This window comes from Tachyglossus aculeatus, chromosome 27 (assembly GCF_015852505.1).
Source record: "Tachyglossus aculeatus isolate mTacAcu1 chromosome 27, mTacAcu1.pri, whole genome shotgun sequence".
NCBI classification, from domain to species: Eukaryota; Metazoa; Chordata; class Mammalia; order Monotremata; family Tachyglossidae; genus Tachyglossus; species Tachyglossus aculeatus.
This window is the reverse complement of record NC_052092.1, coordinates 6,539,729-6,555,896: the sequence shown is the minus strand read 5'-3', so window position 1 is coordinate 6,555,896 and position 16,168 is coordinate 6,539,729. Positions and strand designations below refer to the sequence as shown.

Sequence of the window (16,168 nt, the reverse complement as noted above, 5' to 3'; positions counted from 1 at the left end):
CCTGCTCTGGGCAGTCGGGGAAGGGGGTGCGCAGCTCGGGGGCGGGGAGCCCAGGCCCTGGAATACTTGAGGAAAGAGTGGAAACCGACACCCGTTGCCAACCCAGTGGGGAATGGTGCCCGGAGGGGGAGGGGGCATGTGCGCAAAGAGACGGGGGGACAGTGCCTCAGGGAGGGTGCCGACTCTGGGGTCCCAGGCCTCTGGCCCAGCCCAAATCGTATTCCCTTCTCTGCCCTGCCCCCTTCCCCCCGGCCCGGCTCCCCTCTGCCCGCAGCATCCCGTGGTCCGCAACGCCCTGTTCTGCCTGGAGACGGCCTGGAAGGCCATGGCCGGGAGACCAGAGACCCACGTTTACACCAAGGCCCTGCTGGCCTACACCTTTGCCCTGGCGGGGCATGAGATGCAGCGGAGGGAGGTGCTGCAGGCGCTGGATCAGGATGCCGTGAGGGAAGGTGAGACCCACAGCTGCCACCTGGTCTGCCCCAGGGCCACGGGGCCACGGGGCCACAGGGCCCCTAAGCCGAGGCCTTCTGGGCTCGAGCCCTCACCCCAGACTGAGTCTCCGGAATCCCATCCCCCTGAGCAAGGCGACAACCCCCACTGGGCAGAGCCTGGCCCCAGTTCCTGGTCATCCTGCCACATGCTGACCCCACCTGGGCCCGTGCCCTGCTCCACTACTGTCCCTCTCCCCACACACACCTCCCCCCCCGCAGATGGCTCCGTCCACTGGCAGCGGTCCGGGCAAGCCCCAAGTTCCACCCAGATGCAGGGCCAGGGCCGAGCCCCCTCTGCCGAAGTGGAGATGACGGCTTACGTGCTCCTTGCTCGCCTCACGGCCCAGCCCGCCCCATCCCCAGAGGATCTGTCCGCGGCGGCGCTCATCATCCAGTGGATTGCTAAGCAGCAGAATGCCCACGGGGGTTTCTCCTCCACCCAGGTGGGACCCCTGCCCCGCCTCACTTCCTTTTCTGCCCCCATCAGCCTCCCACCCCGCCCCTCCTGTCATCCTGCTTCCTGCTGTCCCACTCCAACTTTGCCCCATCTCATCCCATCCCGTCCCCATCTCTTGCAGGACACAGTGGTCGCACTCCACGCGTTGGCCCGGTATGGTGCCGCCACCTTCACCCGTGAGGGGAAGGCAGCAGTGACCATCCGGTCCAAGGGGACCTTCTCCGAAGAGTTCCACGTGGAGGACGACAACCGCCTGTTGGTGCAGCAGGTGGCCCTGGCCGAGGTGCCCGGGGAGTACAGCGTGACCGTGACCGGATCTGGCTGTGTTTATGTGCAGGTGAGGGTCTGCACAGGCCCTGGAGCTGAGAATTATGCTGGGTCCCAGGGGAGACGATGGGAACCAAGGGGGACAGTGGGGACCAGAGGAGACCGTGTGTCCCAGGGGATACTGAGCCCATGGGGTGAGGGTGGGGACCAGGAGGCCCCAGGGTGGTGGGGGGGAAGGCAGGAGAAATGCTGAGGGCCAGAGATGGCCCGGTTCATGGCTGAGTGCTGATCTGCTGGGGCTGGTGGTGGGCCTGAAGTGCAAACTGCAGTCCCCTGGCTGATCTGCCTGAAGACTTTTTATATTCAAAGTCCTTTTGTAGCCTCCTCCATGCACAGGAAGCAGGGTGCCCTGAACAGATGTGTTCTTGGACAATGTGTCCTTGAGCTGTGTGTCGCTGAGTGGTGTTGAATGATGTAGCTCTCAATAGTATGTCCCTGAAAAGTGTGTCCTTGAATAGCATGTCCCTGAGTGGCGTGTCCTTGGATAGTGTGGCTATGAGTGGCATGTCCCTAAATGGTTGCATCCATGAACGGTGTTTCTGTGAGAGGCACGTCTGTGAATGGTGTGTCTATGACCCACCTCCCACGCCATCAGTCACTGCGTACCCCAGTGGCCCCATCGGCAATGGAACAAACAGGATGCTCATGTGCACTGGATTTTTGCTGCAGAGTTTTATGCACTTTAGGGATCTTATAGGTGACCAGGGAAGCTGATGTTCTTTGTGATCCCAAGAGGTGTGTAACACAGTGAGCCCCACATAAGTGGGACTCAGGGTCAAAGTAGGAGGGAGTAGAATTGAATCCCCATTTTCCAACTGGGGTAGGTGAGACACAGAGAAGTGGAATGACTTGTCCAAAGTCACACAAGAGACATGTGGCGAAGCCAGGACGAGAACCCAGGTCCTCTGACTCTCATGCTCAGGCTCCACTAGGCCTCACTGCTTCTTTAAGGACACCGCAATGCTGAGTGTCTGGGGTGTCTGGGGGCCGCGGGAGGTCAAAGGGCAGGGCCAATTTTCTGCCTGTTTTCCAGACTTCCCTGAGATACAACCTCCCCCTGGAGAAGGCTGAAGCCCCATTTTCCCTGCGGGTGCAGACCTTCCCCAAGAGCTGTGAGGTGGTCGGTGTTCCCAGGGTCTTCCAGATTCTCATCAATGTGAGGTGAGCCCCTGGGCCCCTGGTGAGCGGTGGTGGCCCTGGGAAGGGGCAGAATGAGCCGTTCTTCGGACCGAAGCCAGAGAGGCGGCACTTTGACGACGACTGGGCTTGTCTGTCATCAGAGCCATAGTGATCAAAGCCTCTGTGGGGCCAAGGCAGGAGGGGAGAGGGGAGCAGGGCCTGGCTGTCGCCCAGTGAAGCCAGATCGGCAGAATCCTCCTGCTGCCCCCAGCCAACAGCTGCACGTGTTGAACCAAATGCTTTCAATCTTCATCCCTCTCCCCGGTGCGGCAGTTACATGGGCCACCGCCCGGCCTCCAACATGGTCATTGTGGATGTGAAGATGGTGTCAGGATTCATCCCCGTGAAGTCATCAGTGAGAAAGGTAATACCTGGATTTCACTCATCACCATCATCATGATAGTCCTCAGCATCCACTGAAAACCTACTGTGTACAGGGCACCACACTGAGCACCTATTGTGTGCAGGACACCATACTGGGCACCTACTGTATGCAAGACACCATGCATACAGGACGATGCCCTGGACACTTACTGCCTATAAAGTGCTGTCCTGTGCACTTACCAGGCCCAGGATGGTGTCCTGGGCACCTACTGTCTGCTGTACAGTCTCTGAAGAACATAAAATAGAAGTAAAATGTGTTCCCTGCCCTCAAAGAGATTTCAATGAATGAGTATGAGAAATGGACACAAATAGCCATTATTTTAATGTCCGTCTCCTCCTCTGGACTGTAAGCTCCTTGAGGGCAGGGCTTGTGTCTATCAACTCTAACAAACTGCAGTCTCCCAGGCATGTAGTGCAGGGTTCTGCACACAGGAAGTGCTCAATAAATACTACTAATTGATTGAAATAGCCAAACACACTTTAATTAAAGAGTAAGGACCTAGTTAAAAGTAAAAAATCAAAAGTCGACATAAATGAATAAATGAATGAATGGAAAGAATTGCAGTACTTTGCTAAACTGGTCAGATTTCTCCAGAGAGAAATCAAATGTCATCTCCCCAGTCTGGGGCCCACCCTATACCCGCACCCTCCCAAACCCTGAACTCTGGGAACTTCGCTGGCAGAAGCTACTTCTCTTTGAGACAGTCAAAGAGTGTCTTGAAATACTCTTTTTGAGCCTCAGTCTATTCTGGTGCCCTAGGGAGGGTGAAAAAAGTGACGTTAATCTCCATTTTCCTGCTGAAAATACCTACAGGAAGCCCAGGTCCCCCACTTATTGGTCAGGGAGAACTCCCCCGGTCGGGCAGCCCCCTGGCCCTCTCACTTCCCCCCGCCCCCTCAACCCCGCTCACCCTCCTGCCTGGCCCCCTTGTTTCTCCTCACCCGGCGTTGCCAGCCAAGAGGAGTACTGCTAACACAGCCCTGCGGTGGGGTGCCACAGGTCTGGGCCCATCACTGTGCCAGAGGGGGTCGGTGGCTGAGCACATCTACCAGTTTTGCTGCAACCCTGGCAGTGACCCGCAGTGGTTCCCAAGGAGCCTCCTTGCGGGGCCCAAAGCAGGGTCTCCTCTGAAATGAGGTTCCCCTATTACTGGGAAGACTCACTGAAGTGCAGAGGAAGGTGGGAATGAAGCCTGGAATGAAGGAAGTCATTGCTCTCACGTGTCTGCACACATCCCATGGTCCAAGGGGAGGGAGGTGACTGGCCCAGAGGTGAGGGGCCAGGACTTTGCTGGGCACTGCATTGGCAGAGGTGGGGAACCCTGGCCTCCATGCACGATCCTGCCTCCTGCCTTCCAATCCCCACTGAGGCTTCAAACCCTCAGACCCCGCCAGTTCCCTGGACCGGCCCTGGGCTTCCAGGGAGCTGGACGGCACGAGGACATTCACTGTCCTCAAGAATTTGGCTCTGGGTGGGCAGCGATGGGACCCAGAAGCCCAGATGCCTGGAACAGGATGCCCCATCCTCTGTTTCTCCCCGAATCTCTGCCCCAGCTCCAAGACCACCCCCAGATCCCACGGACCGACCTGAGCACCAACCACGTCCTGATTTACCTGGAGAAGGTAAGTCCCTCCGGAGCACTGCACTGGAGCTAGGAGGAGGAGAAGTCTTTGGCAGCCAGCTCCAGAGACCCCAATCGTGATTATTGCCTTTGCCTCTTCTTCCTCCTCCAACGGGTCCCCGGATGACCTTCCCTCTTCATCCCATTTTGGGTAAAGCTGGCAGATGAAAGGCCTTTCCAGCAGGGCTGAGGCAGCGCCAGTCCTTCCTTTGGTGGCCCTTGACTGGCCCGGGGAGAAAGCCTCTCTCCTTGTCGCCCATGATCCCTCGAGGAGAGGGCTGCCCCAGTGCTTAGTCCCCAGTGCCCAGGGTAGGGCTGGGACACTCTGCTCTCCAGGAGGTTGAGGCATGGGATCAAGATCCAACAGTTCAGGCAGGGAGAACGTTGGAAAGGTAGATTAGTTATCTGGGTCAAGTCAGCCCTGGTTCTGACTCCCTCCCTCAACCTCACAGGTAACCAACGAGACGCTGAGCTTCTCCTTCTCCGTGGAGCAAGACATCCCGGTCCAGAACCTGCAGCCAGCCTCTGTGCGAGTGTATGACTACTACGAGACAGGTGAGCAGACCTTTGGGTAGGCTCAGGGAACTCCACCTGAACTCCCTGTGGAGCTGGGAATGAGCTTGGGGCCATTAGTGGATTTCCGGGCAATGGGTTGTGGGTCCAAAGACCCCTTGAGTGCTGGATCTCAAATCCTGAGCAACTGGGTCGACGTGAGACCCCTCCTTCCCCCGAATGGGTCCGAAACCACCAAACACCAAAGGGCCTGCAGTCTGAGAACTAACCAGCAGAAAAACCAGTCCGTCCCCAAAACTTTTCTTCAGGCTCTTTGGAGCCTAGGAAGCTTCAGCTTGGCCAGCGCGTTCATTCATTCATTCATTCAATCGTGTTTATTGAGCGCTTACTGTGTGCAGAGCACTGTACTTAGCGCTTGGGAAGTACAAGTTGGCAACACATAGAGACGGTCCCTACCCATCTGTTCCGAGATCCATGCTCTCAAAGGCCCAACTGAATTGCTAAACACCAGGCTCTGCAAAGAACAAATCTCCTAGTACCGGGGTGTGTGTGTGTGTGTGTGTGTGTGTGTGTGTGTGTGTGTGTGTGTGTGGTGTGTGTGTGTGTGTGTGTGTGTGTGTGGTGTGTGTGTGTGTGTGTGTATGCGCGTGCGCACGCATGTGCAAAGTGTGGCCAGGGCAAAGTGCAAAATGTGGTGCATCTCACATCAGCCTTTTCAGCGACACACACAGCCATGGGTGGATTTCCCCATCACCAGCAACTTCTTGGAGCACCCAGGACCGCTTGAAAATCATACCTGCTCTAATAGGGTCAATGGAGCTGTGAAAAATCTTTCCTGATGACCACCACTTCGATGATAATTTACGGGTCTGAGGGGAGATGGTTCAACAATCCCACTGTGGCTGACATCTGTGATGCAAAGTCTTCGACTGCTGGTCCCTGGAGCAGAAGCAGAGTGCTTTAATCAATCAGCCACATTTACTGAGTATTTACTGTGTGCAGAGCACTGTATTAACTGCTTTGCACTCTGGCCACTCTGATATTTTCCTGCAATGAGTACCGAGAAGCTCACAATCACAAAGAAGCACGGGGCATTTCTAGCCCAAATTGGTGCACATCAAAGTGAATGAGCTTTGCTGCCTCCTCACTTGACCAAGTGACCAGTTGAAAATCTGCATTATTGTCTCCTTGACCCTCAGCCCTGACTGTGAGGAGTGACGTCGCAGTGATGTGATGCCATCCCCATTCTGCTTTTTTTTTTTGAGGGGTTGGATGGGGGGCACGTTATGGGATTTGTTAACATTTGCTATGTGCCAGGATGCATTGTACTAAGAGCTGGAGTAGATATAAGCTAATCAGGTTGGACACAGTCCATGACCCACATGGGGCTCACAGTCTTAATCCCCAGCTTTACAGATGAGATAACTGAACCACAGAGAAGTGAAATGACTTGCCTAAGGTCACATAGCAGACAAGTGGCAGAGCTGGGATTAAAACCCAGATCCTTCTGACTCCTAGGCCTGTGCTCTATCTATTAGGCCACCTGGCTACCCTTCTGTTCCCCAAGTAGCCTCGGGGGCTGGGGTGGAGATAGAATTTGGGGCTGCTGATATCCTCTCTCAGAGGGAGGCAACAGAAGACCCATCACTATTGTTTCCTGTAATGACTCAACATGTGGTGCGATAAAGATAGGATAATAATAATAATAATAATAATAATAATAATAATAATGGTATTTGTTAAGCGCTTACTACGTGCAAAGCACTGTTCTAAGCACTGGGGGGATTCAAGGTGATCAGGTTGTCCCACATGGGGCTCACAGTCTTAATCCCCATTGTACAGATGAGGTAACTGAGGCACAGAGAAGTTAAGTGACTTGCCTAAAGTCATCCAGCTGACAATTGGAGGAGCCGGGATTTGAACCCGTGACCTCTGACTCCAAAGCCCAGGCTCTTTTCACTATGTGCCGGAGCGTCCCGCCCAGGAGACCGGGTGAGCGTCGGCCCTGAGACCACCGGGCCTAGACCCCGTGCGGAGGAGAGGACGAGAGTCCCAGGACCCGTCCGCCTCGCGGCACATGGCGGGTGGCTTATCCGACTGAAACCTTCACCGCCAAAGGCAGCACCCCAAAGGCCAGAGCTGGGAGTCAAACCCGGGACTGCCGATTCCCTGGGCCGGGCTTTTTCCTCTGGGCCTGCGGCAGGGCTCGAACGCTGATGCGGGGAGAGGCGGCAGGGACGGATTATACCTTGCTGAACCTTGTGACAGTAGCCCTTCTTGGACTATGAGACACTTTGGGACCTGATTTTCTCTTCCTGTGTCCCCCTTTCTGTGTTTCAGATGAGTTCACCGTTGAGGAATACAGCGCCCCCTGCAGCCAAGGTAAAGTTCCAGCAGCCCCCTAGGCCCAGCGGCCCCAGGGCAGTGTCTCCAGTCCCCGAGCGAGCGAGCCAGTGTGGTGTCCAGAAGCGGGGCTACCACGGGTTACCCGGAAGGATTCCACAATGGACTCTGCATCCCTCCTCCATGAGGAGGGGACTGGGGCTGTGGCTGTCCCCTTGGTGGAGATCAGAAAGGGAAGTCCAGTGGGGGCTTCCTAGGCCTGCCCCTCACTGGGCAGAGGGGAAAGCCACATTTCAGAGGGGGCCCATTGGTGGCCAAACGCTCTCTGACGTGTTGTCAAGCACCCAGACTCAGGCAGAGAAACACTGGGCTGGGGAAAGAGAGGCCTGGGACGGAGCCCTGGCTCTGGGCTCCTCCATCTGGCCTGTTCAAGGATTTGCTGCGGGCAGGGGTGCCAGTTCCCGCACTGCCCCCTGCAAGAATGGTGCCCCTTCCCACTTCTGCTCCCTGCCCCCAACCAGAGGGGTCTGGCCTTGTTCCAAACTTCCTTTCTCTACCCTCCTGTCTCCAGAGTCCAAGACGGGGAATGTGTGAGGAACGGAGAGGCGTGTAGGATTGGACGGATTGGCTCGGCTGCTCCCCCAACCCGGGGCCTCGCCAGCAGTGATCACCTGCGAAACAGGCCAGGAATGTAGGAGGGGAATTGTGGTGAATAAACTTATGACCCTCACTCAGAACCCTTGTGGCCCGTGTCTCTTTGCTCCTGGCCTGCGGGGACCCCAGCTGAGCCCCAACACAGCCCTCCCTAATCAACCAGTGGCATTTATTGAGCATTTACTGTGGGCAGAGCACTGTACAAAGTATTTGGGGAAGTTCAGTACTACAGAGTTGGTTGAACCGATCCCTGCCTACAAGAAACTTACAATCTACAGGGCAAGACACAGTCAATTCACTGTTCTAAGTTCTGGGGTAGATTCAGAGTTATCACAGACCCTGTCCCACGGTAGATTCACAATCTGAGTAGGCTAGGGATACCAGGTATTCCCCCACGGGGGAAGCAGCATGGCTCAGGGGAAAGAGCACGTGCTTTGGAGTCAGAGTTCATGGGTTCGAATCCCGGCTCCGCCAACTGTCAGCTGTGTGACTTTGGGCAAGTCACTTAACTTCTCTGGGCCTCAGTTACCTCATCTGTAAAATGGGGATTAAGATTGTGAGCCCCCCGTGGGACAACCTGATCACCTTGTAACCTCCCCAGTGCTTAGAACAGTTCTTTGCACATAGTAAGCGCTTAATAAATGCCATTATTATTATTATTATCAAATATCAAGACATCAAAATGAATTACAGGAAGGGGAAAAAGTAGAGTATTTGCCTGGTGGAGGAAAGGACAAAGTTAAATCAGGGGAGAATGAATTTTAGATAGACAAGGTTGGCCTGGAGTCTAGATTTCCACCAGCTGCTCTCTGCAGCTTGAACACTGGAGAGGAGGAAGTGTCCTGTGAAAGTGATCCAGGGTTGGGGGTTGTTGGTACAAGATGGACAGAAGGATAGAGGAGTGAGGGAATTGAGTTCAGTGTAGGAGGTGGTGTGGGGCATGGATCTGTGTATCAAGAGAAGGTGGGTTGAGTAAGGGGACTAAATAGGGAATGATGATTTCGGAAAATTGTTGGGGGTCAACAAAAGCTCAGAAGTCTCTATGGAGAAACAGGAAGGAACTGCAGGGGCAGGGAGTGGGTGAGGAGAAGTTGAGACAAGAGGTTGTGGTTGGAGAGTGGAATTCCAGAGTGGGTGAGGTTGAAAGTTATACAGTGACTAGAACAGCCCTGCCCCTGCTGAGCCATTCCCCCCGACTCAGCCATGTCCCCCGGATCAGGCCACCCCCACCACTCATCCACACCTATCCCTCGCTCAGCCCTCACAGTTTGTCTGCATCTACAGGGTCTCTGGCACTACTTCTAGAGCCTAGAACTGTGCTAAGTGCTGGGGTAACCATGCTGGGGTAACCACAGGCTCAATGGTCAGGCACTACTTCATTGTGAGGAAGCAAACAGAACAATGACTGTGAAATACAAGACAATAAATGACCCCAACAAAAGCCAAGAATAACAATTCTGACTCAAACTAACTCAGTAGCTAGACTGGAGGAGGAACTCCCACTCCCTGGGCTCTGGGCACAGTCTGGGCTTTCCAGTCCCCGCAGCCTCCGCAGCACTGGAAAAATCTGAAGGGCCCCACAGGGGTGTGCACACGCAGGGCTTTGGGTGGCCAGTGGAGGCTGGTAGCTGGTGGTGGTAAGGCTGAATTGCACTGGGAGGCTGTTCAGACCCTGGAGCCCTGTCTTGTAGGGGATTGGGGCCGCGTGCATCATTCTTTGAAGGAGATGCATTCACAAAGGAACTCACATAGTTTCAGCAGATCCCATCAAAGTCCACCGTTCTGTAGACAGTGACCAAAACCTACCTCCCTGTGAACCAGTGACCAAAGTCCATCCCACTGTGAACCAATGATGAGGTATTCATTCCCTCAGTTTTGTTTCATGGTCTTTCCTTCTTGGGCAGCTGCCTCCAACCATGAAGAGCCCTTGTGCGATCTCATACTTCTCAAGGGCTTTAAAAAAAAATAGGGAGGCAGAGGCCAGCAGTAGCGCTCACGTGGGAAGGATGGATAGTGGTCAGCAGTAACCCTCAGGTGGGAAGGGTGGGCAGAGGTCAGCAGTAACCCTCAAAGAGAGCAGGGTATCTGAGACAATACTTCACATGCCCTGGTAAAGGAGGTGAGAGATTGCAGAGTTTTGGACCGCGGTCTACAGACTGGCACAGACCACAGCTTTTATCATGTCTCAGTGCAGACCAGATCTGGCCGGCGAGAGGAGGTAGGGGGGCACTGAGACCTTGACAGGGCCCAGGTTCTGCTCCAAAGGGTGCTGGCTGCCCATCTGTGCTGTCATAGGAAATGGTTTTCTCGGTTCAGTCAGCGAGAAACATGGCCTATCCATCCGACAGCCCTTGCTGAGCCCTCAATCCCAGAACACTGGCTCTGGGCCCTGGAAGGCCAATGTGTGGGTTGCTTGGGGACGACAATATAGGCAGAAGACACGATCCCTGCCTTCGAGGAGTTTACAGTCTATAGGAGGAGGAGGGGCTGTGAGTCCTGTATCCTTCCAATGAACAGTTCTACATTACTGCGTCATATATAGAAAACAGGATTCACCCCTCTCCTAATTGGCTCTTCCCTCTCTTACTTTCTGGCAAGTTTAAAGACCCAGTTCCTCCTCCCTCATTTCCAGTCACTCTCCTCCCTCTTCCACCCCCCAGCATCGATTGCCCGCCCCCGCTTTGGGTTTTATCTCTTCTGTTTTCTGAAAGGGAATAAAACCCAGTGGCTTTGGAGGGAGGAGGAAGAGGAGGAGGAGGAGGAGGAGGAGGGCCAGTGCCAAGCACAGGGGGTAGTGGAACATGCCTGAGCCTAATGCACTGCTGCCACCACTCTGGGCCAGGGGGAACCACAGACTGCCCAGCTTCAGCCGATTCCTGCTTGTCCTCAGGCTCCTGGCAACCAACACCTCAGCTGCCCCAGAGCCATTAGACTCAGAGGGAGTTTGGGGGTATGGTGTCTTCTTTCTGTATCCCACCTGTCCTCTCAGACTTGTCACCTCTCTCCACCTTGGGTTTGTGTTATCTCTGTCTCTCTTCATCTCCGAGCCTCCTTTTAACTCCCGGACCCTGGGTGGGTCTCTCCCTTTTGTGCTCCTTCTCCTCTCTCTCCTCTTCCCCCTCTTTCTCTGATGACAACTATCCTCTTTCTTCCCCCTGTGGAGCAGAGGGCATCCTCAGTGTTGGACGATTTCTACCTCAGGTCGGACGGAAAGACACGGTCATCCGGACAATCCTGATCGAGGTGTGTGGGAGGCCTTAGGTCCCCTGAGCCGGAGCCGGCGGGTCAGGCCAGAGCCGGGACAGAGAGAGATGTCTGTCGAGTCCAGGCGGGGGCTTCACGTGTGCGGGGGGAAGGTTTAGCCCGCTTCACCAGGAGTGACTCTCTTCCTCTCACATACAACCTGAGGGGATCGAGAAGGAGGAGACATTCAACTCACTGCTGTGTGTCAAAGGTGAGACACACCTCCGGCCTCCGTTGGACAATCCTGCCCCCCATGGCAGGGCAGCAATGGGGAGGGGTCACTGAGGGGGACCACTTCCCCCAGGGGTTTGTCAGCGGAAGCTGCAGGTATCTGGGTCCCTTCACCCCCGATGGGTGGAAAACGTCAGCCAGCGAGGGGCCGCGCCCAGAGCAGCAGGACGTGCCAGGGGAACAACTGTCACCATCCTTGCTCCCCAAGCACCATGCTGGCTCTGCAGGAGCACGACACAGCCGGGGGAAGCTAGAGATGATTGAATTGGGGAATGAGAGGCGGGGTACGGTGCAGGAAGTGGTGAGCAGGACCCAGCGGGGCTGGGAGAAAGGGAGGGCCAGCGTGCATCTCTGTGGCTACCAGCTCTGTAACTCTCCTAAGTGCTTAGTACAGTCCTTTCCACACAGTAAGTGCTCAATAAATTCAATCAATTCCACTGGAAATGAGCTCAGCATTGCTGCTCCTTCAAACACAAAGAGGAAGCTGTGTATGCTCTCCCCATTATCTTTACCAACAGGATTCACACCCATCTCCCGTCCCATGATGGTGTATACTGTGCAATGTCTAAGTGCCTGTCCCTGCAATGAGCACCACGGTAGCAGTGATAATATGTTCTTAATGCCACTGGAGGCTCTGCCCTGCACTGAGCACCATGGCAGCAATGATAGTATGTTCTGCGCACCCACTGGGTGCCCCATGCTCTGCACTGAGCACTGTGGTGGCAGTGACAGTATGTTCTGAGCACCCACTGGCTGTTACACTCTGAAGGAAGAACTGACACTTGCAGGAAAACGGAAGCTGGAGTTGAAGGCCCAGAAAGCCTGGGCCTTCAGTCTCACCTTCAGAAGTCCTGGCTGTTCCTGGCCATCTGTCTGGCCCACTCCCTCCGCTGGAGAGGAAAAGGGGACATCCACCCCTTCCTCAGCATTATGATCACTGGCTTTCCCAGGGGCCAATGTGTCGGAGCAGATCTCCCTGCAGCTGCCTCCTAACACCGTGGCAGGGTTGGCCCAGGCGTTCTTCTCCATCCTCGGTGAAAAGATCATCTCCCCAGTAGCCCCAGGCCAGTGGCTACCCACTCTCCCCAAGGACTTCCAGCCAGCCGCCCCAATCCCCAGCTCAGCTCTGTCCCTGGTGGCTCGGCTCCAGACCAAATATCTCTGCCCATTTCCTCTCAGGCCTTCTCACTACCTGGCTCTTCTCTACCCCTACCTGGAAGCCCTCTGCAGGCATGGGGCTCTCAGAGCTCACCTACAGGAGCTAGGGGAAGCTAGGGGAAGCTGGGGGAAACTGGGGGGGGCTGGTGGGAGCTGGAGGGACCTGGTGGGTACTGGGTGAAGCCCGTGGGAACTGGTGGAAGCTCGGGGAGAACTCATGTGCTCCCTGCTCTCCGGCCCTCAGGGAACATCCTGGGCTCCGTCCGGCGGAACCTGCATGTCACTTCATTTCTCTGAGTATCAGTTACTTCATCTAGAAAATGAGGATTAAGAAGGTGAGCCCCAAGGGGGGACAGGGACTGTGTCCAACCTGTTTCGCTTGTATCAACCCCAGGGCTTAGAACAGTGGTTGACACGTAGTAACCAATCACCTCCAGAACCTGCAGAATCTCCTCCAGATGCCCTACGGCTGCGGAGAGAAGAACATGGTCCTGTTGGCCCCCAACATCTACGTCCTCAACTACCTGAACGAGACCAAGCAGCTGATCCCATCCATCCTGGCCCAGACCGTCGGCTACCTCAGCAGTGGTGAGTTCGAAGGGGAGAGCACGCCCACGGCTACTGAGTTGGGGGGATGCAGGGACCCCGCAGCCCCTGGAAAATGTTAGCCGCTGGTGCTTGGCCTGTTAACATATAGGTGAGTCCTCTGGGGAAATGTCCCAGAGCCTGCCGTGACCTCAACAGGGCCAGTGACCATGACCTCACCAGAGCCAGTGGCCATAACCTCACCAGAGCCAGTGGCACTGACTTCACCATGGCACTACTCAGGAGGACAGCCTGAATGACAGTCCCCTCTCTGACCTGAGCTTGCAAGGTGGGGGAATGAGACAGGTCACCTACATCACCTTGTAACCTCCCCAGCGCTTAGAACAGTGCTTTGCACATAGTAAGCGCTTAATAAATGCCATCATTATTATTATCATTATTATTGGCTTCTGTTGCTTCCCAGAATGTGCTGGACCCTCCCGTTGCAGGTTACCAGAGACAGACGAATTACAAGCACCAGGACGGCTCCTACAGCAGCGTGGCTCTGTGGAAAGATCCCGGGCTTGGGAGTCAGAGGTCATGGATTCTAATCCCGGCCCTGCCACTTGTCAGCTGTGTGACTTTGGGCAAGTCACTTCACTTCTCTGGGCCTCAGTTCCCTCATCTGTAAAATGGGGATTAAGACTGTGAGCCCCACGGGGAACAACCTTGATTACCTTGTATCCCCCCCAGCGCTTAGAACAGTGCTTGGCATATAGCAAGCGCTTAACAAATACCAACATTATTATTATTATGATTACAGTACCTTCGGGAAGCACCATGGCAGCAGTCAGGGCAACACCCGGTGAGGCTCTGAGCCCTTGGTGCCACTCCCAGGGTCGCTGGGGCTCAGATGTTGGTGGCTCATCCATCAGCTGCAGGTGCTGGGATCCAATGGAGGGAAAGGCATCTGGATCACTCCAGAGAGAACTCAGCCTCCAGTGGCACTGGGAATGGGGGGGAATAAGGGAAGAAAGAAGTCAGAGAAGGTGGAGAGGCCAGAGGCGTGGGCCATCCGTTCCCGGGAGGTGGCTCTCAGCCCATGTTCCCCGTCCCTCCCCAGACAGTCTGACTGCTTTCGTGCTCAAGGCCCTGGCCCAGGGTCGGGCGCATAGCTTTGTGGATGAGGAACACATCTCCAGTGCCCTCCTCTGGCTCTCCCAGAAGCAAAAGGACCCCAGTCCTTCATGGGGTCCAACTGTAGTGGGGGAGAGAGATGCAGAGAGAACCGGAAGACCTTACAGGCCACAGAAGCAATTAAAGTTTCAACCCTCAATGTATGTGAGAGTGCAGAGGTTCGCTGAGTAACTAAGGGAAGAATGGTAACAGGAGGAAGCGGAGTTCGGGTTCCTCGCTGCCCCAGATCAAGTCCTTGGTTGCAGCAGCCCAGTGCCTCCCACCGGGCCTTGAGACTGGCAGCCTTGCTCACTGGCCTGCTGAGCTGTTAAACAAGGTTTTCACCTGGCCCTAAAGTCTGTTTCGGATACCAACAACAGCAAGGGGCGATAGGCCAAGGCTCCAGCCATGAGGAGGTACAGGGCATGGCCTCCAAAAAGTTGGCCATCCTGCAGCACCTGTGGGTGGCCCCAGGGGCAAAGGAGAGGGCAGGCCCCAATGCTGCCCTCACTTGAAAGCTGCCAAACAGCTTCTGGGTCCCGCTCGCTCACTTCCCATTTCCCTTCCAGCTGACCAACGAGACCCCAAGTTTGACCTTCACCGTGACCCAAGACACCCTAGTGCAGAATCTGAGACCAGCGTCCGTGCGAGTCTATAATAATAATAATAATGGTGGCATTTATTAATTGCTTACTATGTGCAAAGCACTGTTTTAAGCGCTGGGGTAGATACAAGGTAATCAAGTTGTTCCACGTGGGGCTCACAGACTTAATCCCCATTTTCCAGCTGAGGGAACTGAGGCCCAGAGAAGTGAAGTGACTTGCCCAAAGTCACACAGCTGACAAGTGGCGGAGTTGGGATTTGAACCCATGATCTCTGACTCCAAAGCCCAAGCTCTTTCCACTGAGCCACGCTGCTTCTCTATGACTACTACAAGATGGGTTTGTGCCCCAAGAACCCTGGTCAGGGCCTCCTGGAAGTTTGCACTATCCCAGGGCCCCATCCTGCTTCATTCCCAAAAGAAGGAATTGAGGGGCCCAAGCTGGAAGTCATTGCCTGTCGGTCCTCCCCCGCAAGCCCAGCCACTCTAAGCAGTGGTGGGCAGGAAAGAGTTAGCCTCCTTTTCCTCTGAGGACCATGGCCCACCATGGCAGGGGGACCAGTCGCCCAATTTTACAGTGGACAGGCCTGTTTGTGCTAGCCTGTCCCCTGTTCAGTTCCTACCTAGAACCATTTGCTGTGAGTTTCAGCCCCGAGCCTACTCCACCACAGCTCCTGTAGAAAGAGTTCATATGGACCTGGAAAAGGAACACAGAGGCTCTGGAGTAGGTAGGGGGGACTGGGTTCTCCCCCGGGAGAGGTTCTATCATCATACAAAATGGGCAAACTTCTGCAAAAGGATGGATGCAATGTCATCCCGTTGGGCTAGTACCCAGCATAATGCTTGTGACATCATATTAGAGAAGCAGCATGGCCCAGTGGAAAGAGCACAGGCTTGGAAGTCAGAGGTCACGGGTTCTAATCCCAGCTCTGCCACTTGTCAGTTGTGTGACTTCAGGCAAGTCACTTAACTTCCCTCTGCCTCAGTTACCTCATCTGTAAAATGGAGATTAAGACGGTGAGCCTCACGTGAGACAACCTGATTACCTTGTATCCCTCCCAGTGCTTAGAAGAGTGCGTAGCCCATAGTAAGCACTTAACAAATATTATTATTATTATTACTACATCCTCACCAGGCCTGTCAGTGGCCGCCCTGATTGAAGGTCTCTTCTGGTGGACAGCCGCCGAGACCCCCCCTGCACCCTGGTCTCGATGCCCCTCTTTGCTGCAGGAAAGCCAGCCGTCCACTCTCATCACCATCA

General features: G+C 55.0%; 1 protein-coding gene across 2 annotated transcripts in view; it reads left to right on the top strand.

Annotated features, from left to right (window-relative positions):
* Window positions 1-8,056, top strand: part of A2M (alpha-2-macroglobulin) — a 33,625-nt gene extending 25,569 nt beyond the window's left edge. For both annotated transcript variants that reach the window (XM_038767760.1, XM_038767759.1), the window contains 9 exons: window positions 275-452; window positions 714-937; window positions 1,073-1,288; window positions 2,312-2,439; window positions 2,731-2,821; window positions 4,396-4,464; window positions 4,916-5,018; window positions 7,317-7,358; window positions 7,891-8,056. In XM_038767760.1, the coding sequence (XP_038623688.1) occupies window positions 275-452; window positions 714-937; window positions 1,073-1,288; window positions 2,312-2,439; window positions 2,731-2,821; window positions 4,396-4,464; window positions 4,916-5,018; window positions 7,317-7,358; window positions 7,891-7,913 (1,074 nt within the window). In that variant the 3' untranslated portion in view covers window positions 7,914-8,056. The remainder of the gene's footprint in view (window positions 1-274; window positions 453-713; window positions 938-1,072; window positions 1,289-2,311; window positions 2,440-2,730; window positions 2,822-4,395; window positions 4,465-4,915; window positions 5,019-7,316; window positions 7,359-7,890) is intronic.
* Window positions 8,057-16,168: the final 8,112 nt, after the last annotated feature.